Source organism: Ornithorhynchus anatinus, chromosome 4 (assembly GCF_004115215.2).
Source record: "Ornithorhynchus anatinus isolate Pmale09 chromosome 4, mOrnAna1.pri.v4, whole genome shotgun sequence".
Classification (NCBI taxonomy): domain Eukaryota; kingdom Metazoa; phylum Chordata; class Mammalia; order Monotremata; family Ornithorhynchidae; genus Ornithorhynchus; species Ornithorhynchus anatinus.
This window is the reverse complement of record NC_041731.1, coordinates 48,451,496-48,477,801: the sequence shown is the minus strand read 5'-3', so window position 1 is coordinate 48,477,801 and position 26,306 is coordinate 48,451,496. Positions and strand designations below refer to the sequence as shown.

Here is a 26,306-nt window from a genome sequence, read left to right as displayed (position 1 = left end):
AAGCACTGTTCTAAGCGCTGGGGGTGGTAGATAGAAGGTCATGAGGCTGTGCCCCGTGGGGCTCCCAGTCTTCATCCCCATTTGACAGATGAGATCACTGAGGCGCAGGGAATAATAATAATGATAGTATCTGTTAAGCGCTTACTAGGCGTAAAGCACTGTTCTAAGCGCTGGGGGGGAATACAAGGTCATCGGGTGGTCCCCCGTGGGGCACCCATTCTTCATCCCCATTTGACAGATGAGATCACAGAGGCGCAGGGAATAATAATGATAATGATGGTATTTTTTAAGTGCTTACTATGTGTAAAGCACTGTTCTAAGCGCTGGGGGGTAGATAGAAGGTCACGAGGTGGTCCCCCGTGGGGGTCCCAGACTGCAGCCCCCTTTTACAGAAGAGATAACTGAGGCGCAGGGAATAATAATGGTGATGAAGATGACGGTATTTGTTATGCACTGTGTCAATCACTGTCCTAAGCGCTGGAGGAGAGATACAAGGTCAAAAGGTCATACCCCGTGGGGCTCACGGTCTTCATCCCCTTTTTACAGATGAGTTCACAGAGGCCCAGAGAACTGAAATGACTTAAGGATAATAATGATAGCTGTTCTTCAGCCCTTACTATGTGCCAAGCATGGTTCTAAGCGCTAGGGGAGGGAATACAGGGTCATCAGATGGTCCCCCGTGGGGCTCCCAGCCTTCGTCCCCCTTGTACAGATGAGGGAACTGAGGCCCAGAAAAGTGAAGTGACAATAATCATAAGGATGTTGGCAATTGTTAGGCGCTTACCATGTGCCAAGCATTGTTCTAAGCGCTGGGGGAGGGAATAAAGGGTCATCAGATGGTCCCCCGTGGGGCTCCCAGCCTTCATTCCCCTTTTACAGATGAGGGAACTGAGGCCCAGAGAAGTGAAGTGACTTAATAAGGATAGTAATGATGGCTTTTGTTCAGCCCTTACAATGTACCAAGCAGTGTTCTAGGCACAGTGTGGGGGGGGGGGGATACAGGGTCATCAGATGGCCCCCTGTGGGGCTCCCAGTCTTCACCCCCTTTTACAGATGAGGGAACTGAGGCCTAGAGAAGTGAAGTGACTTAATAATCATAATAATGTTGGCATTTGTTAAGCACTTACTATGTGCAAAGCACTGTTCTAAGCGCTGGTGGGATACGAGGTCATCAGGTGGTCCCCCGTGGGGCTCCCGGTCTTCATCCCCCTTTTACAGATGAGGGAATGCAAGGTGGTGAGGTTGTCCCACGTGGGGCTCAGTCTTCATCCTCCTTTTACAGATGAGGTCACTGAGGCCCAGAGAGGTGAAGTGACTTAATAAGGACAGTAATGATGGTATTTGTTCAGCGCTTACCATGTGCCAAGCACTGTTCTAAGCGCTGGGGGGGACTACAAGGTCATCAGGTTGGCCCACGTGAGGCTCACAGTCTTCGTCCCCATTTGACAGATGGGGGAACTGAGACACAGAGAAGTTGTGACTTGCCCAGAGTCACACAGCTGACGAGTGGCAGAGTGGGGATTAGAACCCATGACCTCCGACTCCCAAGCTCAGACTCTTTCCACTGAGCCGCGTGCCCACCTCGCCGCCATTCTCATTCATTCATTCAATCGCATTGAGTGAACGCTTACTGTGTGCAAAGCACTGTATTAAGCGCTTGGAATGTAAAATTTGGCAACAGAGAGAGACCATCCCTGCCCAACAACGGGCTCACAGTCTAAACGGGGGAGACGGACAAAACGAAACAGAACAAAACCAAATTCGCCCTTTTGCACCCCAAATCTGACGGCCTGCAACGAGACCTCCCGCTTCCTTGGTGCTTAAATAAAAACCCAACTCTACACAAAGAAGAGGTATCAATAAAAGGAATCTGTAGGCCAAACACAGATCTTTAATCATTGCAATGTCAGTCTTGAATCCCTTAGGGGGCCTTGGGCGAACCATTCAGTCAGTCATTCCTATTTCTTGCGCGCTTACTGTGTGCAGAGCGCTGGACTAAGTGCTTGGAATGCACAATTCGGCAGCAGAGACAATCCCCGACCAACAACGGGCTCACAGTCTAACGGGAGGGTTCAACATCACAATATTCCAAGGGCCAGCCCGCCCTTCCATCACACATATGGTCCTGTTGCAAATATTTCAGCTCTGTCAGAGGTCTTGGGTTCTAACCCCACCTCCGCCACTTGTCAGCTGTGTGACTTTGGGTGAGTCACTTCACTTCTCTGGGCCTCAGTTACCGCATCTGGAAAATGGGGATGAAGACTGGGGGGGCCCCACGTGGGACAATCTGATGACCTTGTACCCCCTCCTCCCCAGCCCTTAGAACAGTGCTTTGCACATAGTAAGCACTTAACAGATATTATTACTCTCTTTGATCATTGCAGTGTCAGTCTTGAGTCCCTTAGAGGATCTTTGGGCTATTCATTTATTCATTCAATAATAATGTTGGTATTTGTTAAGCGCTTACTATGTGCAGAGCACTGTTCTAAGAGCTGGGGTAGATACAGGGTAATCAGGTTGACCCACGGAGGCTCACAGTCTTAATCCCCATTTTACAGATGAGGGAACTGAGGCACAGAGAAGTGAAGTATTTATTGAGCATTTACCGTGTGCAGAGCACTGGACTAAGCGCTTAGAATGCACAATGTGGCAACAGAGACAATCCCTGCCCAACAACGGGCTCACAGTCTAAAAGGGGAGGGCTCAACATCACAATATTCCAAGGGCCAGCCCTCCCTTATTAATGCCAACAACACGGATGATCCTGTTGCAAATATTTTGGCTCTCTGCTCCCTTCTTTGGCTCCTCCTGAGGATGTCTTCTTTTATTTATATTTTCTGATTTTTTTTCAAAGGATAGGGTTCCGAATTTCCCTGGGCAAGATTTGTTTCTAAAGTTTGTCCCACAGCGAGTGCACTTATAAAGCTTTTCTGATGTGTGGAGCTTCTGATGCTTGGAGATTTATGACTGCCGGCTGAAACTTGTCACACTCCATGCAGTTGTAAGTCTCCTCTCGCCGTGGATCTGCTCGTGCTGATTCGGAGATGAGCTCACCCTGAAACTCTTCCCACACCGGCTGTACTTGCAGGGTTTCTCCCAATTGTCGATTCTCTGAGTCCTCTCTGGGGAGGAGCAGTGTGGCCTCACGGAAAGGGCCCGGAAGTCAGAGGGTCTGGGTTCTAATTCCGAGTCTGCCGCTTGCCTGCCGAGTAACCTTGGGCAAGCCACTTCTCTGTGCCTCAGCTTCCTCAACTGTAAAATGGGGATTCATTACTTGTTCTCCCACCTACTTAGACGATCAGTCAATGCACCTGCCAATTCTCAATTCCCCAGGCTGTCTTGGGGCATACTGTGTAGGGTCAGGGGTTAGTCAATCGTATTGAGTGCTTACTGTGTGCAGAACATTGCATTAAGCACTTGGGAGAGTACACTATTAAGGACACATTCCCTGCCCACGAGCCCCTCTCCCTGGCCTCCCTTCCGAAGCGCCAGTTCTGGCTGGAAGGAGCTGCGGGAGTGAACTTGCCTCCTCCCCTCGCGGAACCGTCAGCTGTGGAGCGGCTCACCTCGGAACTCCTGTCTTCTGCTCCCTCGGCTACTGAATTCCAGCTGGGGTCTTTTCACCTGTGCAGCCTCTGGAGTTGACCCCACGCTCCTCACAGTCTAAGGGACACAGCGCAGGCCCTCGTTCCACGCGGGCCGGGGTCGGTGTACCAGCTGAGCCCACGATGCACACGCACCTGAGCCGAGGCGGGCCGAGCGGCCAGAAATTAACAGATAATTACTCTCCCCCACTTCAAAGCCTTATTGAAGGCACATCTTCAAGAAGCCTTCCCTGATTAAGCCCACTTCTCTTCTTCTCCCACTCCCTTTTGCACCGCTCTTCGTTGCTCCTTCATTCATCCTCCCTCCCATCCCCACAGCACATACGTATATATCTGTATAGATCTGTAATTTATCTATGTGTTTATAATAATGCCTGTCTCCCCCCTCTAGACCGTGAGCTCGTTGTGGGCAGGAATGTGTCTGTTGTTCTATTGCACTCTCCCAAGTGCTTAGTACTGTGCTTCGCATACAGTAAGCGCTCAATAAATGTGATGGAATTGAATCAAAAATGACTTTCTGTTTTGGAGGAGAGAGAAGGCGGGACTTGGGAAGCCTTCCCAACTGGCGCCTAGCCCACTTGGCGTAGGTGAGGCCCCGGCCCGACCCCCTAACCGCCACCTCGCTCATCTTTCCAGGCCGACCTTGAAGGAGGGGGCCCGGAGGGAGGGACTTCTGGTTCCCCGTGCAGGATTTATTGTAGCAACCCACGGCCTATCACGGGCTGCTCCGCTCATACGACCTTGGCAGCCGGGCAACACTGGGGGACTTCAGGAGTGGCCATAGGCTCGCTTCCAGGCTGGGCGGCTTCGTGGGCCAATCAATCAGTAACGATAATGATGGTGTTTGTGTAGCGCTTACTGTGTGTCAAGCACTGTGCTAAGGGCTGGGGTTGATACAAGCTAATCATTTTGGACCGAGTCCCTGTCCCACAAAGAGTTCACAGTCTTCATCCCCAATTTGCAGATGAGGTAAAGAGAAGTGAAGTGACTTACCCTAGGTCACGCAGCAGACGAGTGGCAGGGCCGGGATTAGAACCTAGGCCCGTGCTTTATCCACTAGGCCGTGCGATTACTATGTGCTGAACACTGCAGTAAGCGCTTGGGAGAGTACAAGACAACAGAATGAACAGGCACGTTCCCTGCCGGCAACGAGCTTACATTTAGCAGGGCCGCCTGCTCCATAAAACTAAGTCAGTCCGAGAACTAGCGTACGGAAGTCAGAGGTCGGTAAACCCAGCGAGGGTCACCGGCTGCTAGGGAAGGCAGCACGGGTCCTGCCCCTGCACCCCGGAGCTCCTGCTTGAGTAGGCAAAGGGGAACAGGCCCCATCCACACGGATGGACAAATGCAACAATGCCAAGGCAGGACCGGGGATTTGCGCCCAGGGCAAAGAGTGACATGAATCAGACAAGCTTGCCCGGAGGGGAGGCCTGGAGCTGGGAGCTATTATTCGAAATGGCAGCAGGGAGGTTAAGGGATAATAATAATGTTGGTATTTGTTAAGCGCTTACTATGTGCCCAGCACCGTTCCAAGCACTGGGGTAGATACAGGGTAATCAGATTGTCCCACGTGAGGCTCACAGTCTTCATCCCCATTTTGCAGATGAGGGAACTGAGGCACCGAGAAGTCAAGTGACTCACCCAAAGTGTCACGACAGGTGGAGCCGGGATTAGAACCCATGACCTCTGACTCCTAAGCCCGGGCTCTTCCCACTGAGCCACGCTGCTTCTCTGATGGCTGGGATTGGGAGAGAGAATGGAAGTATGTTTTGGAAGAAAGGGTGGACAGGGGTACAGCAAAGAAAGCAATTGTGATAGGACCAGCGAGTGAAGAGTTTTGAAGGATAATGGACAATAAGGAGCCCCAGGAGCATTATGATCCATCTCGAGGTGGAAGAAGAGTGAAGCAGCATTTTTTCCTGTCTCCGGGCTGTCCAGTAATAATGATATTGGAGCACACCCTGTATTAATAAACTGGAGCATGACATACCACATTAATATCCTGGGAGATACAACAGGAGCGCAAGACAAGTTCCCTGCCCACAAAGAGCTTATGGAGCAGTGAAAGAAACAGACATGAATTACTTACCGTGGTAAAGTTTCAGAATGGAGTGTACAATTGAAGACCACCCATACATGCTCCAAGGGGCTCTTGGGCTATAATAATAACGATGGTATTTGGTGAGCACTTACTATGTGCTGGGCACTGTTCTAAACACTGGGGTAGGTACAAAGTAATCAGGCTGTCCCGGATGGGGCTGACAGTCTTAATTCCCATTTTACAGATGAGGGAACTGAAGCACAGAGAAGTTAGGTGACTTGTCCAAGCTCACACAGCTGACAAGGGGCGGAGTCGGGATCAGAACCCATGACCTCTTACTCCCAAGCCTGTGCTCTTTCCACTAAGCCACGTTGCTTCTCAGGTTATGACTCCAAGGTACTGGGAACTCATTAGGGAAGGTTGGCTGCAGGAAGTAGTACCCAGGCAAATAATATGCATGTTCCACTGTAGGCAGCCTTCTGGAGGATGGGAGGAAAATTCTAGCCCATTATAGCACAGACTGTAACGTTGACCAGTTCTTGAACATTTTGATTCTGTAATCACCCTCCAGATCCCCGAGTGTAAACTGAGGAAAAAGCTCAGCATGGCACACAGATCTGGAAAAAGGAGAGCTGGGTTGGACCTCTGCAAGCCCCAGAAATATGAGAAGGACTTCCACGCAATCAAGTTTTGAGGAGTTTCCCTCCCATGCCCCCCTCCTCTTTGTCGTGCCTTATTTCTTTAAAATTTGGCCCTAAATCGGGGAGGTACTTTACTCTTTATCTTTTCACTATTTGCTCCTGTCAGAGCATTAAGCAGCAGAATGGCCTAATGGAAAAAGCACCAGACCAGGAGTCAGAGGATCTGGGTTGTAATCCTGACTGCCACATCTGCGGTGTAATCTCGGACAAGTCACTTAAGTTTCTCTGTGTCTCAGTTACCTCATCTGTAAAATGGGGATTAAGACTGTGAGCACTATGTGGGACGGGGCCTGGGTCCAATCAGCTTATCTCGTATCTACTCCAGTGGACAGTATAGTGCTAGGCACGTGGTAAGTGCTTAAATTCCATATAAAAGAAAAAAAGTATTTCCATGGCACTAGTTAGGAAGGGGCTTGTGTGACACTGTTAGGGGATGAAAAGGAAGTCTCCTCTTCCCCACTCGCCAACACCAAAGTGATGTGGAGGGAATTTAGGCCACCAATATAATGCTCAGATGGTGAAACAGAAATATTGCCCTACATGACTCTCCCTGAGGAGAAAAACCCACATGGCTAGATTTCTCTGTTGCGAAAAAGGGCAGAGCAATGCAATTCTTACTGAGAGGAACTAGAAAGGACAAGGGGAAGGTGGTTAGTGACTAGCTTAAGCCTTGACCCATAAACCACAAGACTGATTAACTGTTGATGAGAGGGGAGAGAGGGAGCAACTTCCATGTCGCCTCATCCCCTGGAGAACAGTGTGTTAAACAGTAGTTATGAGATGTGCAGTCCACGAGGTAGAACTAATCTCTCAGTTTCCATGTTTTGAGGTCCACGCCTGAAGCCTGGGTGCTGTTAGCATCCTAGACATTTTTTCTGGTAGGGTACAATGTACTGAAGAGACAGTAACTCCCCCAATGAGAAAAGATGAGGCTGGGCTTCAAGTGCTTAGTACAATGCTCTGCACACAGCAAGTGCAGCGTGGTTCAGTGGAAAAAGCACGGGCTTGGGAGTCAGAGGTCATGGGTTCGAATCCCGACTCTGCCACTTGTCAGCTGTGTGACTGTGTGCAAGTCACTTAACTTCTCTGTGCCTGTTACCTCATCTGTAAAATGGGGATTACGACTGTGAGCCTCACGTGGGACAACCTGATCACCCTCTATCTGCCCCAATGTTTAGAACAGTGCTCTGCACATAGTCAGCGCTTAAGAAATACCAACATTATTATTATTATTATATACCTTTGTAGAGAGGGAGCTCTTGGTCCATCAGAGAGGCTCCGTTATTTAAAAAAAATGAAAAATGTTTTAAGCCCAGAACTCTCCTAGTCACTGCAGGTTCCAAGGCCCCTCAGCACCTTCTCATGAGACATCTAGGCTCTAGGCATGCCACGGCTCACTATATGGGAGCCACTCCAAGATCTGTGCTGCTATCTGCCCCTGCTCCCATCCGCTGAAGCTTGTGTGAAGGGAAGAATGGGGTTGAATTGAAGGGTGGCACACAACTGACAAAGCCAGGCAGCCTCAGCTACGTTAGCTCAGGGAGCAAATGAAATGGATACTGAGCCATTTTGCAGGAGGGAGAGGGAGACGAGAAAAAGGAGGGATGGTCTGCCGGTCGGTTGAAGGATCCCCCATTACTATTTCTTTGGAAAAAGTGAGGGGTCCTAAGAATTTGGGAAGGGGTGCTGTCTCAGGGCAGGCAGAAAACTTCAGCGGCAGCATTAAGTGAATTGAGTAGTGGGGAAGCCGGAGTCAACCAGTTCTCGAATCACAGCTGAGGGAAGAAGACAGGAAGATCTGGAAGATTGTGAATGGAAAAAAAAAAAAACGAACCACTGGGCAAGAGACTAGATGTCTTGAATTTCTATGGACTGCATCGGAATCCTTCAAACTGTGAGGGCGGGACATTTAACACAATGTCATCATCTGCTTTTCAAAATCCATTCGTTTATTGAAAAACATTTTCTTCATCAGCCTTCACAGTCAAACAGTCCGTTAATCTGCAAACCTAATCTACCTCTCTTATTCAAAAGGGTAGGACATAATAGCAAATATTCTGGTTTCTTTAAAAAACCTTTCATTCAAGAAAGGAAAATTCTCTGAAGTACAGTTCCCATATTGCTTCCTATCCTCTTTCTGTCTCAGTCAAGTCTGCAACAGCTAGAAATTGACCTGAACACATTTAGATGAAATTTCACTGTTACCATGGTAGCTACAACGAATATTTTACTTCACAGGGGTATTATACTGCTCGGCAGAGGAGGAAACAACATAGACAACAGGCCAGCACTTTAGATGAAGTCTTTGATCAAAATCCAGACGGACTGTATTTAGCTGCAATTTCCCCAGAATTCCCAATAAAAGAACCAAAGCAATGGGCTCTTTTAAAATGTAAACGAGAGACAAACACAACGTGAACTAATAGTAACTGTAAACTTGCGTGCAACAGAAGAGCACTTGAGCCCATGGCTGGCCTGAAGTTTTTGTAAAATCAGAAAGGCAATGAACTAGCCAAAGCCATCTGAGTCTGATTCACAGGTTAGGATGAGAATTACAGAATTTGAAAAACACCGCCTTAGGAGGGAAGTAGGAAGCATCACGCTTACGGTAATCCAGTAATGAGAATGAGGGGGAATTCATCTTCCTGGGAGTTGGCATCACAGTGAAACAAGTCACTGGCCTCGTCCTCAAGCTTCAGTGCAATCCAGAAGAGACAGCATCAAGTTTTCTTGCTCAAACAATATTCAGCCTTCAAAAGCTCCAGATAAGATTGAGGCGTTTGGTATTGTCCAAGACACTATATTTTTAAGTCATGCCTCTGATCCTGAATTTGTCTTGTATATCTGAGTGTGGTAGAAAAGGCCAAACAATGTGGAAATTGTGGCCTATAATTAATCAATTCAATTTTTTTTATGGTTGTAAAGCTGAGTGTTAAGAAGCAAGCCTCTGTGATGGATGTCTGGTAGCAAAAGCTCAAGATATCTAGTGAGTTATGAATGTAGTGTCTGAGACCTTCATGATCAGATTTAGGATTTGAGATGATACTCACATCACAACTTGGCACTGTCCATTCTCCGAGGCACCAAATACAGAGAAAGGGCAATTATGGACTGGTGAGTTATGGGAAAACAATCCCACTGCCCTGTCCATAAGTAGCCGATAATCTTGTCAAAACAGGCAACATTCCGTTTAATTTCAAAAATCTGGTTTAAAACTCAAAGGAAGTGTGGGATGCAGAAACCCAACCACAACTTGAGTTATCCCCCCCATTTTTCAATTTCTGTTCATCTTAGAAAGTGAGAGTAGTTGGACCAGCATATTCTAACCTATAATCATATTCTCAATATCTGCCATTTAAGTGTCAACTCTGTTGAAAGTGAGCTTCAATTTGTTCCAAAGTCTTTCCCTTGGTCTCAGGAACGCAGAAGGCAGTGAAAATGACATTTACAATGCAAAAGCCTGAGAAAAGCCAAAAGGTTCCATACGAAGTCAGGAAGTCCTGTAAGAGAAAAATAAAATACAAAGTTTTTGGTCTAATAGATTCAAGCTAATCAGTGAATCGTGTTGTGTGGAGAGTACTGTACTAAGCAATTGGGAGAACACAAGAGAGTTAGTAGGCATGGCTCCTACCCTCAGGAGCTAATATTCTAGTGGGGGAGACAAGCAATCATATAACTTACAGTTCAACATCCGATGTAATGCCTCCCTCCTGTGGTGCTTTGAGTATATCTCACACTAGTTTTTCCTTTTATTTATTGTTTTGGGTTCCTTTGGTATTTGTTAAGCAGTTACTATGTGCCAGGCACTGTACTAAGCACTGGGATAGATACAAGATAATCAGGTTGGACACAGTGCCTGTCCCAGATAGGGCTCACTGTCTTAATCCCCTTTCATAGATGAGGTGGCAGGCACAGAGAAGTTAAGTGACTTGCCCAAGGTCACAGAGAAGACAAAGGGTGGGAGCCGGAATTAGAAACCAAGTCCTCTGACACTCAGGCCCATACTCTTTCCACTGCATCTGTTACAAAAAGGAAAAATTCAGAACCAGGTAGGACACATACCATAAGGTGATGGAACTCCTTTGTAACTAAAAAAGCCATGATCCAATTGGTAAGGACACAGACACCACTGGCCAGGCCTTTGGCTCTGAGAGGGAAAATTTCAGACATGACCAGCCAAGGAATAGGCCCCCAGCCCACAGCAAATCCTGAAATTGCAAAGACAGGACAGAGAATAAGCATGCTTGACTTTCAAAATGAGTAGAAACTATTGCAAATGTGAGAAAATAAGTATACAAGCAAACCACTGCACTAATTCCTCACCAAAGCGGAAGAACAGCAGAATGGTTTAAGCAGTGGCCAATTGGTGAGCCCTATGAAATTGGTCAAGGTGACTTTCAACACAAGGCAACACTGCTTACTGTCCTAAAAGAACCCAATCAGCTCAAAACTGTCAACTCAAGCTGGAAAGGAGGCTCTTGAGGAAAGAAAGCTGAACTGTTTACATAGTTTTCAGGTTGGAGGTCAGCCTGATCACCACAATATGATAAGAAACAAAACCATGGGTAATTCTGGGTGGCCCACTGAGCTTTTCAAAATTAAACTAAGATTGAGACATGAAGTTTGTTTTTGTAGACAAGATTAAAAAGAAGGTAGCTGAATGAAAGCCCAGGTCAACCCTATTTATTGGTGCAGGCCCAGAATCACAAATCCTCTCAAACAGCCATTTAGCTGGCAGCTCCTGCTTTCCTGGAACAAATTCCATCACTGAGCAGTAGGCACCTTCCTCACCCAGCTATCCCAGCTCCTCCAGCACACACAGAAGTTTCCCGCTGGGGCAGTTCTTGCCCCCTCCTCTCCAGACCATGATAATTAACCAAACAGTGGTATTTACTGAATACTAATTGAGAGCAAAGTACTGAAGAAGACCAAGTCACATGCTCCCTGCCTTCAAGTAGCTTATAGTCCAATGAGATGGATGGGGGGAAAAAAAAAACCTAACAATAGAAGGAGGAAACTAATACAATACCACCCCAACTGCACCCAACTCCTGGCAGAGGCCTAAGAGAAGAAAATAATAATAATGATGGTATTTGCTGAGTGCTTACTATGTGTCAAGCACTGTTCTAAGTGCTCGAGTAGATAACAAGCTAATCAGGTTGGACACAGTCCCTGTCCCAAATGGAGTTTACAGTCTTAATCTCCATTTTAAAGGTGAGGTAACTGAGGCACAGAGAAGTCATGTGACTTGTTCAAGGTCACATTGCAGATAAATGGGAGAGCTGGGATTAGAACCCAGGTCCTTCTGACTCCCAGGACAGTGCTCTATCCACTAGACCATGTTGCTTCTCTGTCCAGCTATCGGAACAGTCACTTCTGAACTGAAATCATTTTCATTTTTACAGGAATACTGGCCAATTCATTTTCCTGCAATTAGAAAACAAACATCTCTGTTCAACATTTCGGACAACTTACCAGTGATGAAGAATCCCATACTAACTACTGCCAGCCATGCTAGGCCGTATTCTGGTCCTGAGGTTTCTGGATTCAAAGTTGTAAGAGAACCAGGATGTGATGAGTTACTAGGAGTTAGAAGTGTCATTTTAAAGTATACCCCAAAAGTTACAGCACTGAGAGCCATGATGATCCCTGGAAAGATAAGCGGAAATGCAAATCAAGACACGTGGCATTTACTAGCATCTCAGGAAAATTGAGTCGAGGCAACAATGACCATCTCTATAGGGGCAAAATGAACAATGGGGCTGGCAAGCAAGAGAGCCACACTAATGGGTTTTTCCCAACAGCTTTTTGGGGTAACATAGGCAGCCAGAATTAGTCATTTGGAGCCAGAGAGGCATCAGAGAGTAACTTCTCCCTCTAGCACCACCAGAGAGATGTGGGAATGGTCACCTTTTCAGTCCACTGACAAAAAACAGAGGCAGCAGCTCAGAGACTGTCTGGGCCCCTGGGATACACTTCACCACCAGGAACCCCTGCCTCATCCCCAGTAGTTCCCCTAGGCTGCCCAGGCAGAGAGTGAGATAGGTGCTGGCTTGTCCTTACGGAGCCCCAGGCTCAGGAGTGAGGGAACCTCGCCCCAGAATCCAGGGAGGTTGAGAGAAAGAGTGATGGCAGAGACACAATAAAGATGAAAGGAAAACACCTTTCCCTCTCCCTCCCTGCCCTCTCATGCTCCACCCCCTCAATTTATCATTCGAATTTAAGAATTGCTCTCTCTCATTTTTAAACAGCTCAGAGTAAAATGAAGTTTGAAGCCTACTTTAACCGTTTTCAAAAATGGGAGATGAAAGAAATATGGGTGAGAGTCAGCATCAGAAGATGAAACACTGAACCCAGCAGCTTAGCTAGTGCTAAATTAGGAGGGTAGCTGGCACCTCATGACCCACACACCTACATTTTACCTGACAGAAAAATGAAAAGTTCTACACAAATGTGGTGTCCTTCAAATTGATGGTACTTATTCATCACTTACTATGTGCCGGGCATCATACCAGGCACTTGAGAGAGAATTTAATGTTGGTATTTGTTAAGCGCTTACTATGTGCCAAGCACTGTTCTAAGCGCTGGGGTAGACATAGGGGAATCAGGTTGTCCCACGTGGGGCTCACAGTCTTAATCCCCATTTTACAGATGAGGGAACTGAGGCACAGAGAAGTGAAGTGACTTGCCCACAGTCACACAGCCAACAAGTGGCAGAGCTGGGATTCGAACTCATGAGCCCTGACTCCAAAGCCCATGCTCTTTCAGGAGAGCTGGTAGACACATGCGCTACCTACAGGGAGCTCCACAGAGGGATTTATCCACAGAGGCCTTTATCTCTGTAAAGGCCAAAAGTCTATCCCAACACTTTTTTCCATAAGACAGAAAGGGTCTCTTTCAAACCACTCACTATATAGAGGGCAGGGAAACCCTGTCTTATGGTAATCAGCATGGGAATAATTTGGGAGTGAGAATGCAACTCTGAAATTCAGTACCTGCCTCCCTTTATCTCAGCGCTCCCCCGCCTCCAGGTCACCCCAACTCGCTCCCTTTGCTCTACCCCCTTCTCCCCACCCCACAGCACTTGTGTATATAGGTACATAGCTATAATTCTATTTATATCTATGCTTGTTTACTCGTTTTGATGTGTATATATTTACAAACCTATTTATTTATATTGATGCCTGTTTACTTGTTTTGATGTCTGTCTCCCCCCGTCTAGACTATAAGCCCAGTGTGGGCAGAGATGGTCTCTGCTTATTGCTGAATTGTACTTGCCAAGCGCTTAGTACAGTGCTCTGCACATAGTAAGCGCTCAATAAATACAATTGAATGACTGATTGAACCTTCCCCATCCTTCCCCATAAAAAACCTTGTTACTTTGAAAACTGTTACATGACGACTGCCCAGAATTAGACTATCTTCAAACAAGACCATTCAGGTAACTTGCAACTGCCATCTCAATCCATGGCATTTATTGAGCACTTACTGCATGCAGAGCACTGTACTAAGTGCTTGGGAGAGTACAATATAAGAGATTTGGTAGACACATTCCCTGCCCACAGCGAGCTTACAGTTTAGAGGGAGCTTACAGTCTAGAGTTAAGTTAATCAGACCTCATCTGTATCATACCTGATATGGAAAGAAGTACTTTTCGCCCTGCTTTATCCATAATCAGTGCTGCCACTGCTGTGAAAAACACTTGTATGGCCCCCACAATGGCTGATGCCACGCTGCTGTTCTGGAGAAAGAAACAATTCTATTTTTACAGCAAGGAAAGTAAATCTTCTCAATCAGCACAGAAATGCACGATAAACGAAAATAAGGCGGTAATCCAACAGGAAGTCTTTGTGAGACTACCAGGACTCTCTTCGTTTCCCATACTAAGAATCGGTGCCCAGCAGAGAAGGTCTCAGGAATACCCGCATTTGGGCAGTGGTAGCCTCAAAGGCTAAAACAAAATCCCACAAAACAGATTTACCTCAAACTTAGCTTCTTCAAAAATGGTTTCTGCATAAAACATGATTGCATTTATCCCAGTGAGTTGCTGCAGGGCCATTAGTGACACACCAATAAAAAGTGGCTTGTAAATGGAAGGATTCTTCAGCTCTGCTAAATCAAATTCCTGTTTAAAATTTAAAAACGATAAAAATTATGGTATTTAAGCACTATGTGCCAAGCAATGCCCAGAGGAAAATTCCCACCCCTATATTAGTCTGCTTAGAGCTCCCCAAAAGAGAAAAGAGTGCTAAGAGACACACCTACAAGGCCTTCTATTGAGAAATGGACCACGTAATAATGATAATGTTGGTATTTGTTAAGTGCTTACTATGTGCAGAGCACTGTTCTAAGCACTGGGGTAGACACAGGGGAATCAGGTTGTCCCACGTGGGGCTCACAGTCTTAATCCCCATTTTACAGATGAGGGAACTGAGGCACAGAGAAGTGAAGTGACTTGCCCACAGTCACACAGCTGACAAGTGGCAGAGCCGGGATTCGAACTCATGCCCTCTGACTCCAAAGCCCGTGCTCTTTCCACAAGATGGAAAACTATCAACTTGCATTGAAAGAAAATGAAAACTGATTTTCAATCAAGGCACTTGCCATATGTCCTTGGATGAGAATTTCATTCCTAGCAATCAGTGCTATTTATGAGCGCAGAGCACAGTAGTAAGCGCTTGGAAGAGTACAATTCAACAGAGCCAGTAGACACATTTCCTGTCCATAAGGAACGCAAAGTCTAGAGGGACTAAGTTTACAAGTGAAGCACTTTAAAGGATTCAAATTTACTTCTACATCCGTCTACTGGGTATTTCGGAGTTATTAATATACCGTCACACTGTTCTCAACAGATGCTTTATTTCCACAGGCTCTCCCTCCTACTTTAGCTTGTGAGCTCCATGTGGGTCAGGGACTGTGTTCAACTGAATATCAGTTCCAGCGCTTAATAAAGAGCCTGACGCAAAGTAAGCATTTAAACACCACAATTACAATATGCTGCAGCTCACTGAACCTTCCTTTGAGAAAAAATGAAAGGACTGACTGGGGCCACAATTACAAGGGAGACCTTTGAATGAAGGTCTTTTCAAAGTTTATTGAATTACAATAATTATTCAATTATTGAATTGAATTACTGAATTAATTGCCACAAGTCACACAAAAATGTATTTAAACGGGTACTTTCGTTATCAGGAAATGTGTTAAAAGCTTGCATTTTGTATAGGAAAATAATCAAATTTGTACACTGCAGAGAAGCATCACAAAAAGGCAATTAGGAGGAAGAGCTTATTCCACAACCATCAGCTCAGCCTATGGGTTTTTTCTGCATCAACACCATTTGGATTATTAGAAGAATTCGGGGCAGGAAGGGAGGAATCCCCTGGGGGTAGGGATATATATCATCTGGCCCATATACACCATACAGCTCTGCTTATTTTCATGCCCTTATGCTCTTTTGGCAGAGAAAGGCAGAACTAAATTAGTCTAAAAGCCAATTCCAGAAAGCTTACCTGGTCCCCACCACTGGCTTCTATCTGCCTGCACTCCCATTCATGATCTACTTCTGGACCCCACAGAAAACGCAAAGCTGACACTGCTTCCTGGTGTTTGTTCTGGCTCAGTAGGAATCTTGGCGTTTCCGGCATAAAGCACATTAGCAGCAACATGCAAAAAGGTGGAACACAACAAAGGACAGCCAGCCAGCGCCACTCAAGAACCATTCCTGGAGAAGGGAGAGAGACAAAGGGATGCTTCTAAGAACAAATGTCCTCAGAGAGAATTGGGTCAGTCCCAGTACAGTCTCATTGATCTTTTTTCACTCTTACACCACGGCTAAAGAGAGTAGTCACAATACCATGTCTTTAGCACTAACTACGTGCAAAGAACCACCGTACTAAGCACTGGGAAAGTAATACATAGATGAGGAATAGATGCGGTTCCTGACAACCAAGAGGCTGACGACTTAAGAATGAGGAAGGGGGGAAAAGATATACACAGAGTTGGAGACAGACACATGACGGGAGGCAAAGAAAAATATAAAAAAGACAAATGATGATGACACAGGAAAGGAGCGGCAGGATTTGCTCTTGACCCCTGGAACCCAGCTGTATGGGAAGGATGCTACCCCTCGCACAAGATATCAGTGCTCCCAAAGAATCCCTTCTTCAACCCAGGGTTGGGACCCGTTTTCTCCTCCAGCAGCCTGGTTCTCTGACCCAAGGCACTCACTGTTTGAATGGAAAGGGCCAAAGAATCTGATCATACATTAAAGACACAAGTTAATAATAATAATAATGTCGGTATTTGTTAAGCACTTACTATGTGCAGAGCACTGTTCTAAGCGCTGGGGGAGATACAGGGTAATCAGGTTGCCCCACATGAAGCTCACAGTCTTAATCCCCATTTTACAGATAAGGTAACTGAGGCACGGAGAAGTTAAGTGACTTTCCCACCGTCACACAGCTGACAAGTGGCAGAGCTGGGATTCGAACCCATGACCTCTGACTTCCAAGCCCGTGCTCTTTCCACTGAGCCACGCTGCTTCCCGACTGTACCTGCAATGTAAGCTCCCATTATCCCCGTCACTACCATCAGCTGCACACACGATCCTAGCATCCCTCGAACTTTAGGGTAAGATATTTCAGCAATATATACCTAAAGTTGAAAAAAAAGTATCAAGTATTAGCAAACAACCAATATTACATAATACATATTAGAGAATTCTTAAGGGCTGCAGTGTTGCCCTTAAGAATTCTTTAGCCAACTCAGCATGTTTTATTTTTCAAACATCAAAAGAGTTGGTTAATGGTATTTGAGGACCTACTGTGTGTACCGCACTGCAGTAAGCACTCGGGAGAGTACAAAATTCATTCATTCATTCAATAGTATTTATTGAGCGCTTACTATGTGCAGAGCACTGTACTAAGTGCTTGGAATGTACTAATCGGTAACAGATAAGAAGTAACAGATCCTACTTTTAAGTTTCACAATCAATTTGGGAGAAAAACATCTGGACACATATAATCTTGACCTACAGATACTCAATTCTTCCAAATTGTGTTATTACCTTCTATTACATGGTTTAGATAGAACAGTTAGGAAACATTCATTCAATCGCATTTATTGAGCGCTTACTGTGTGCAGAGCACTGTACTAAGCACTTGGAAAGTACAATTCAGCAACAGAGACAATCCCTACTCAACAACGGGCTCACAGTCTACAAGAGGGAGACAGACAAAACAAGTAGACAGGCATAAAAAACATCAAAACATCCTAACAATGTGTGTCTACGTGAACAGCATAATGCAGTGTTGGAAGAAGTGGCTGTGAACATGCAATGTGGTGCCACTAATCAAATGCACCTTTTCTTAACGTAGGACTTGTCAGAAACATAAGCCCATGTTTCCTGATGACTGAGCCTCAGGATATTTGCAGCACTGATAGATTTGCGAGGACAAGGGCATATACAAACTGCTTAAGGGTAACTGTTGGTTGATGTAGTAATTCATTGGGAAGGCTTCCTGAGGGAGATAGGCTTTGAAGACGGGGAGAGCTGTGGTTTAGCAGATTTGAATGGGGAAGAAAGTTAGGAAGGAAGGCAGAAGGGGGAGAATTGGGGTCTAATACCAACTCCACCGCTAGCCTATGTGACCTTGGGCAAGTCACAACTTCTCAGTTACCTCACTTACCTCATCTGTAAAATGGGGATTAAATCTTTCTTCCTCCAATTTACATCGTGAGGTGGGACAGGGACTGTGTTCAACCTGATTACCTTGTATCTACTCCAGTGCTTGGCACACAGCAAGTCCTTTATGGGGTACCCTTTTATAAAAAATAAAGAGCAGATAATGTAACGTGGGAATAGGTGGTGGAGAGCCTTGAACCCAATGTCAAGGATTTTTCCGCTTGATGTGCAGGGAAATCAGTATCCCTGAAGGTTTTTGAGGGGTGATACACGCCAACTGAACTCTGAGGAAAATGATGACAGGGTGGCAGAGTGTAGTAGATAATAAAGACAGGAGTGGCTGAAAGACCAGCAAAGGGATTGTATGTAGGTGTTGGCCTAGTGCAAGAACATTGTACTAGAGGAGGAAAATAGAGGGTTAACCAGAGAAAGGGGGGGGTGTTGTACCAGAGAGCTAACCACACATCCTGGGGGGCGGGAGGGGAGCCCAACACAGTTTACGTAACACTTTGATACGTAGCCTTACACAGAAGAACTTATCCGTCCTGCAGTCAGTCGAAAGGGCTCAGGGCAGGAAGAGATGTTTATCAACTGAGGAGATGTTTATCAACTGCATGCCTTTGCTGGACAGTCAAACAGTATATAAGACTGTGGAAAGATCTAGGAAACTGAGCCTTAGCCTTGGGTCCAGAAACACTACAGCTGACGGCAGGCAACCCGGAACGATGTGAGAGCAGGTGGTCCGCTTGAGAATCCTCACGCCAGAAAGATGCTGCTACAGTATTCTCTTTTTATATCTACCTCTTTGTGACTTATTCTCCTACCTATGTGTATATGAATTGACTGCAATTATCTTAACAAATCCCTCTTGCATCCCTGGAGCAGTAGTATCAACTCAAATGCTTGCTTAACCCTACTGTGTGTATTATGATCTTTGTGCCTCCATCGCACGTGTACAGTACTTCAAAATCCAAAGACACCAGTGTCTTGCGACCCCCATTTCAAGACAGAGATTACCAGATGTGGGTTGGCAAAAGGCTGAACCAGTGGAATGGCTGCTGGGTGGCAAGGAAAATGAGGCTCTAGGAAATGTTGTGGAGAGAGCTGGCATGAATTACCAATCGAATGAATGTGAGAACCCAAAATTAGCACCTACTTGATGACACCACCAAGGTTGCAGGCTTCTGGGACAGGGAAGATATTTGGGACACCACTAACTCTGGGTGAACCCCTAGCTTCTATTGTAGATCCCCTTCTCTGCTCATTTTACACTGACTTTCTTGGGGAGCCCATCTTCTCCCATGGCTTTAACGGTTGTTGTCTTATGCTGTCGAGTCGTATCCGACCCATAGCGACGCCATGGACAAGTCTATCCCAGAATGCCCCACATCTCTACCCGCAATTGTTCTGGCAGAGCATCCACAGAGTTTTCTTGGTAAAAATGCAGAAGCGGTTTACCACTGCCTCCTTCCGCGCAGTAAACCTGAGTCTCTACCCTCGACTCTCTCCTATGCCGCTGCTGCCCAGCACAGGTGAGTTTTGACTTGTAGCAGATTGTCTTCCACTCACTAGCCACTGCCCAAGTTGGGAACGGAATGGATATGGCATTGCTTGACTCTCCCTCCCGTAGTCGAGACTGGTGGAGTACTGGAAACTCTCCAGGTGTGACCCTGAGAAGTGTGGCTTTAACTACCACCTGTATAGAGCTGATTTCTAAATTTACCTCACTAGCCCCACTCTCCCTATACTTTCTCCTGCCTCCAGGGCATCTCTACGAGGATTTTCTGCCAGCACATCAAGCTTAATATATCCCAAATTGAACTCCTCCACTTCCCTCTGAAATCTCCTCTTCTAACCTAATTTTCCCATCACAATTTACACCCCCAAGTTTTCCTAAAACATCATTCTGCATATGTCTCCTCACTCCTTAAATAATAATAATGATAATGTTGGTATTTGTTAAGCACTTACTATGTGCAGAGCACTGTTCTAAGCGCTGGGGTAGATACAGGGTCATCAGGTTGTCCCACGTGAGGCTCACAGTCTTAATCCCCATTTTCCAGAAGAGGGAACTGAGGCACAGAGAAGTGACTTGCCCACAGTCACACAGCTGACAAAGAGCAGAGCTGGGATTTGAACCCATGACCTCTGACTTAATCAATGGTTATCCATTTCACTCCACATCAAGCAGAAACTCCTGATCACTGGCTTTAAGACACTCAATGAAATCTCTGCTTTCTATTCATCCAGCCTTCCCTTCCTCTACGCTCATTTATTCATTCATTCAATCATATTTATTGAGCGCTTACTCTGTGTAGAGCATTGTACTAAGCGCTTGGAATGTACAATTCAGCAACATCGCACACTTCGCTGCTCTCAAGTTAAGCAACCCAGTGTGCCTCATTTTGCTTTCATTCACCGTTGACCTTCTGCAAGCCCTCCCTGTTGCCTGGAGCTCCTTCCCATTTAAATCTAACCAACCACCTCAAAAGCCTTCTGAAATAACATCTCCAATTCACCTGGTTACAGCCTCCCAACTGCTACCTCAGACCCTCTTTGACAACTAAGCACTTATATATGTACCTTCTATCTGTAAATTATTTTAGTACCTTTCTTCCCCACTAAATGGTAAGCTCTCTGAGGGCAGGGAGCATGTCTACTAATTCTACCATACCCGCCCAAGCGTTGAATCCCGGCTCTGCCACATGTCAGCTGTGTGACCTTGGGCAAGTCACTTAACTTCTCTGTGCCTCAGTTACCTCATCTGTAAAATGGGGATTAACTGTGAGCCCCATGTGGGACAACCCGATTACCCTGTATCTACCCCAGCGCTTAGAACAGTGCTCTGCACATAGTAAGCGCTTAACAAATACCAACATTATTATTATCTAGTACAGTACCCTGCAAACAGTAGACCATCAATACAGTCTGGTGTTGCCTGAGGATGTGAGAAGATAAGTTCAGTTTTAGACATGTTGAGTTTGAAGCATCATAGAGACATCCAAGTGAAGATGTCCCGTAGGCAAAAGGAGATGAGAGAGTGGTATTCCAACATGCCCATAAAACGGTTGGGCTGTGCTAGGCCCCGACGAATCGGCAGATAACAAGAACTGTGGTATTTGTTAAGCGCTTACTGTGTGCCAGGCACCGTACTAAGCACTGGGGGGAATACTAGCAAATCACGTGGACACGGTCCCTGTCTCATATGGAACAGATGAAATACACCAATCCATTTCAGTGACCTCCTCCAGAATTGCCCTAGCATCACAGGGACACAAATGACCAGCAATTTACTCGGAGGCACATACAGTATTGTGTGTCCTGCAAAGTTCTGAGAATAACGAGCTAAGACCTGTTAAACTTTTCTCTGGATCACTGTGGTCCCTTGTCTCATCCCCTCTATCACGCTTCCTGTCGTCTTCTCCTTTCCTGGCAAGAACTCAACATCCAGAGCTCCATTTTAGTGATTCGACAGCGTTAATCATTCTCATTATTTGGGAATAAGTTGCTCACTGCAGCTGAATACGACTCAAGTTCACCTCAGAGGAAGCACATTTTTTGATGACTCCTGGCCTTGCACATTTACAGATCATTTAACAGGAAGTTATTTTGGCCAAGGGAAGTGAGCACTCTACTTACAGGGACAACAAGTGAAATGACCCCAGTAGCCAGGCCTGTCAGAAGTCTCCCAGTGTAAAGCATCCAAATGTCCTGGGCAGCAATGATCACCGTGAAGCCAGCAATGTGAGGTACAGAGCAGAGCATGAGACTCAGCTTCCTCCCCAACTTATCCACAAGCCAGCCGCCCAGCAAGCCCCCGGCCGCAGCTCCCAGGGTAACTATAGACTGCAGGTAAAAAGAAAGAAAAATAGTGAGGATTACCGTTCACACCTTCCAGGAAGGAAAGGGCTAATTTTTGTTTTTCCAAGTGGGGTATTATTAGGGGGACCAGCACAACGGGCTGGAAATTGCGCAGGGAATCAAGGCAGAAGGGTGAGGCTTGGAGCAAGGTCTTAAGGCTTACATTGAGGAATTTGCTGGCTGACGACTTCAAGATAAACCAAAGGTCTTTAAAGGTAATGCAAACAACCCGTGACTTGCCATTCTCCTTACCCCAGTAGACATGAGGAGGGCAAGTCACTAGTTAGTTACTGCATTTGTTACTCTGTATCAGCAGGCCCGTCCTGCTGGGCAGGTTTCCATTTAATTGTATTTATTGAGCGCTGACTGTGTGCAGTGCCTTTAAGAGAAGCAGCATGGCCTGGTGGATGGGTCACGGGCTTGGGAATCAAAAGGGCCTGGGTTCTAATCCAAGCTCCACCACTTACCATTTGCCTTGGGCAAATCACATCTCTGTTCCTCAATTAACCTAAAATGGGGATTAAGACTGTGAGCCCGTGTGAGACAGGGACTGTGTCCAACCTAGTTGTCTTGCTTAGTACAATGCCAGGCACATAGTAAGCGCTTAACAAATACCATTTTCTTTTAAAAAGGCACTTTGTTAATTCTCCTGGAAAAGATGGGTGGGGCCAAGCCAAGACTCAGCCAACCAATCATTTCCCAAACCGATTCGGGGTTGCTGCCTTTGGAGGCCGGGGTAGGAGCAGGCGCTGGTCTCCGGGACCCCCAGGACCCTGGAGCTGAGTTTTCCCTTAGATAATAACAACAACAGTCGTACTTGTTAAGGGCTTACTATGTGCCCAGCACTGTTCTAAGCAATGGGGTAGATACAAGGTAATCAGGTCGTCCCACGTGGGGCTCATAGTCTTCACCCCCGTTTTCCTGATGACTGAGGCCCGGAGAAGTGAAGTGACTTGCTCAAGGTCACACAGCGGGCGAGGGGCGGAGCCAGGATTAGAAACCATGACCTTTTGGCTCCCAGGCCTGTGCTCTGTCCACTACGCCATGCCGCTCCATGCAGCGCCCAGCCCGCGGTGGGGTGGAGGGAGGGAAAAAAAGGAAGAAGGGGAGGAAGGAAGGGAGGGAAAGGAAGAAGGGGGGGAAGGGAGGGAAGAGAAGAAGGGAGGGAAGGGAGGGAAGAGAAGAAGGGAGGGAAGGGAGGGAAGAGAAGAAGGGAGGGAAGGGAGGAAGAGAAGAAGGGAGGGAAGGGGGGAGAGAAGTGAAGGAGGGGAGGGAAGAAATGAAGGGAGGAAAGGATGGGAAAGGAAGACGGGTGGAAAGGAGGGGAGGGAAGAAGGGTGGAGAAGAGGGAGGGAAGGAGAGAGAAGGGAGGAGAGAGAAGGGAGGGAAGGAGAGAAGAAGGGAGAGAAGAAGGGAAGGAAAGAAGGAGGGAAGGGAAGAAGGAGGGAAGGGAAGAAGGAGGGAAGGGAAGAAGGAGGGAAGGGAAGAAGGAGGGAAGGGAAGAAGGAGGGAAGGGAAGAAGGAGGGAAGGGAAGAAGGAGGGAAGGGAAGAAGGAGGGAAGGGAAGAAGGAGGGAAGGGAAGAAGGAGGGAAGGGAAGAAGGAGGGAAGGGAAGAAGGGAGGGAAGGGGAGGGGAGAGGGGAAGGAGGGAGAGGGGGAAGGAGGGGAGAGGGGAAGGAGGGGAGAGGGGAAGGAGGGGAGGGAGAGAAGGAGGGGAGGGAGAGAAGGAGGGAGGGGAGGGAGAGAAGGAGGGAGGGAAGGGAGAGAAGGAGGGAGGGAAGGGAGAGAAGGAGGGAGGGAAGGGAGAGAAGGAGGGAAGGGAGAGAAGGAGGGAGGGAAGGGAGAGAAGGAGGGAAGGGAGAGAAGGGGGGAAGGGAGAGAAGGGGGGAAGGGAGAGAAGGGGGGAAGGGAGAGAAGGGGGGAAGGGAGAGAAGGAGGGAAGGGAGAGAAGGAGGGAGGGAAGGGAAGAAGGAGGGAGGGGAGAGGAGGGAGGGGAGAGAAGGAGGGAGGGGAGAGAAGGAGGGAGGGAAGGGGGAAGGGAAAAGGGAGAAAAGGAGAGGAGGGAAGAAGGGAGGAAAGGAGAGGAGGGAAGGAGGGGAGGAAAGGAAGGAGGGAGGGAGGGGGAAGGAGGGGGGGAAGGAGGGGGGAAGGGGGGAAGGGAGGAAGGAGGGGAGGAAAGGAGGGGAGGAAAGGAGGGGAGGAAAGGAGGGAAGGAGGGAGGAAAGGAGGGGAGCGAAGAAGGGAGGGAAGACGGGGAGGGAAAGGAGGGGAGGGAAGGAGGGAGAGAAAAGGGAGAGAAGAAGGGAGGAAAGGAGGGGAGGGAGAGAAAAAGGGAGAAGAAGGGAGAAGCGGGCAGAAGGAAGAGAAGGAGGGGAGTGAAGCAGACTGACCCCGAACCAGGACGCCCGGGCGTCGTCCAGCCTTAGCCGGGGCTGGGCGTCCCTCCGCAGGCTGGGGATGGCGGGAGAGCTGTAGCCCAACACGAAGCCGAAGCCGAGCGGGCCCAGGGCGGCGGCGAAGGCGGCCAGGAAGAGGTTCGGGGCCCGGGCCCGGGCCCGAGCCCGCCCGCGGGGGACCCGCCGCTCGGCCTCGGACCCTCCGCCGCCCAGGAGCGGCCGCCTCTCCTCCGCGGCCATAGCGTCGCCTGGCGCCGCCCGGCCCGGGCCCAGCCAATGGGCGCGTCCGACGCCCGCCCCTGGCGCCGCCCGGCCCGGGCCCAGCCAATGGGCGCGCCCCTCGCCCGGGAGGCGGGACCCGCCTCCGCCAATCGGAACGAGCCCTCTACCGCCGCCTCGCGGCGGGCCGGGGCGCGGAATCAGCGGCAGCCGCAGACCGGTCAAATCCCAGCACGGTTTATTTTCTAGCACGGAGACGAGGACGCCCCGGACGGGCACCGGCGGTTACATCGAGGCTCGCTTCTTTACAGGATCACGACAGTTACAGAACGCGGCGTTAGAAACGACGGGGAGGGGACCGGAGAGTTTAAGACACTCGGTGGCAGTTCTCGTGGGGAGCAACGGGGCTTCGTCAGCCACGGTCGAACGGTCCAGACTCACTGAGGGACAGATCCGCTGCTTCGAACCGATGGAAAGACGGACGGGGCCGAACGACGTCTCCGTCCTTCACTCAGCGGTGACCCAAAAAAAAACCACCCAAAACAGTCATATGCACTATTAAAAAAAAAAAATCACTTCTGCAATGTCTAATGATCTCTTCTGAGCACAAGAAGGGATGAAGGGGCGGAAGCCGGGACAGGGGTGAAACAGGCATGCAATCTACGGGCTGGCAAAATCGCTGTCCCCCTCCTGCCGCTATTCTAACTGTGCGCTACTGGATTCTGTTAGGGGAGGACACCCTCGTTTAGCTCAGAAATGGAAAAGTCGCTTCCCCGAAACGGAGCTCATCCCGTTGGTAAGGAAGAATCAAGTCAGGGAGGGAAATCGGTCGAGACACGAGATGGTTTCGCTTGTCCGTTTGTACCGTTTAACCATAGCATCAGACAAAAGGTACGACCCCAGGGGCGGACTGACACCCATATCTGCAAAATCGGTTTATAAGCTGGTCTATCACAAAAAAAAAGAAATCCACTGTAAACTGTACTGTAAACACGTGTCTAAATTCCACTTTGGCCTTCCCTTTCCCTAGAGAGGAGCCGGAACCCTTCGAAAAGCCTCTTTCTGTCCCAGGAGGGACAAGAGACTCTGACCAACCTGATTAACTTGAATCTACCCTAGTGTTTGGTAAAGTGCTTGGCACGTAGTAAGCACTGGAATAGTTGGCCGATAATAGCCACCTATTATTATAATCATCATCATCGTGATCATTAGAAACCCACCGGACAGGAGGCCAAGGGTATCCCTGCTTTTCAAAAGAACTCTGGGTCCAGGGGGCTGAGAGTAAACCTTGGGCTGGGTGAGATTGAATACAAAGATCTCTTCTTAAATTATTCCCAGGCTTGACTTTGGGAAGTGATTATTTACAGGCGAATTGGGTCTCAAGAGAAATTTTCAAACCTACCGAATAGGGGATGACTAATAACCGTATCTCAACCGAGCTGAAAAAGACAATACGATCACTGGACAGGCTGCGGCAGGGATGAGATTCTGGTCACTAGTCCAGGAGGGCGGGCAAACTGAGATCAAAATAACTAAAGCCCCTTTTTTGTGTCACCTAGTATATGCACGGGGTAGAGCCAGCACCACAGTCATCCTCGGGAGCACCACCTGGACCCCAGGTGCTCTCCGGGCATAGGCACTCAGGCATTGCCTGCTGAGAGGCAGTGGCATAGGTCAATTAGCCCTAATAGAGGACAATTCGATTTAATCTGACGAAAAACACAGGTGATTATCTCAGTCCCCATACACTCCGGTAAACACAGTCTGTTCACTTCCTTTTGATCCCAAATAGAAAATGAT

General features: G+C 47.7%; 1 protein-coding gene across 3 annotated transcripts; it reads right to left on the bottom strand.

Moving 5' to 3' along the window:
* Nucleotides 1–8,275: 8,275 nt before the first annotated feature.
* On the bottom strand, nucleotides 8,276–24,528 carry SLC2A8 (solute carrier family 2 member 8). 3 transcript variants are annotated; one of them, XM_039911803.1, is made up of 9 exons: nucleotides 24,282–24,528; nucleotides 21,670–21,876; nucleotides 16,901–17,000; nucleotides 15,857–16,068; nucleotides 14,329–14,472; nucleotides 13,980–14,088; nucleotides 11,823–11,996; nucleotides 10,410–10,555; nucleotides 8,276–9,847 (listed from the first exon to the last, which is right to left on the bottom strand). In XM_039911803.1, the coding sequence occupies exons 1-9, from the start codon at nucleotides 24,525–24,527 to the stop codon at nucleotides 9,710–9,712; spliced, it is 1,476 nt and encodes a 491-aa protein (XP_039767737.1). In that variant the 5' UTR covers nucleotide 24,528; the 3' UTR covers nucleotides 8,276–9,709. The 3 variants fall into 3 exon arrangements, with proteins under 3 accessions (XP_039767737.1, XP_028919066.1, XP_007667756.1); XM_029063233.2 differs by lacking the exon at nucleotides 21,670–21,876 and having other exon boundaries at nucleotides 9,601–9,847; nucleotides 24,282–24,464; XM_007669566.4 differs by lacking the exons at nucleotides 21,670–21,876; nucleotides 24,282–24,528 and adding an exon at nucleotides 18,557–18,731 and having other exon boundaries at nucleotides 9,601–9,847.
* Between the last annotated feature and the right edge of the window lie 1,778 nt (nucleotides 24,529–26,306).

Excerpts from the sequence above, each read along its gene's own strand:
- SLC2A8 (XM_039911803.1), bottom strand. The coding sequence starts at position 24,527 with ATGGCCGCGGAGGAGAGGCGGCCGCTCCTGGGCGGCGGAGGGTCCGAG. Across the intron at positions 17,001-21,669 it reads TCATTTCACTTGTTGTCCCT|GTATATATTGCTGAAATATC; the intron begins GTAAGTAGAGTG and ends TTTCAACTTTAG. Across the intron at positions 14,089-14,328 it reads TTGAAGAAGCTAAGTTTGAG|AACAGCAGCGTGGCATCAGC; the intron begins GTAAATCTGTTT and ends TTCTTTCTCCAG.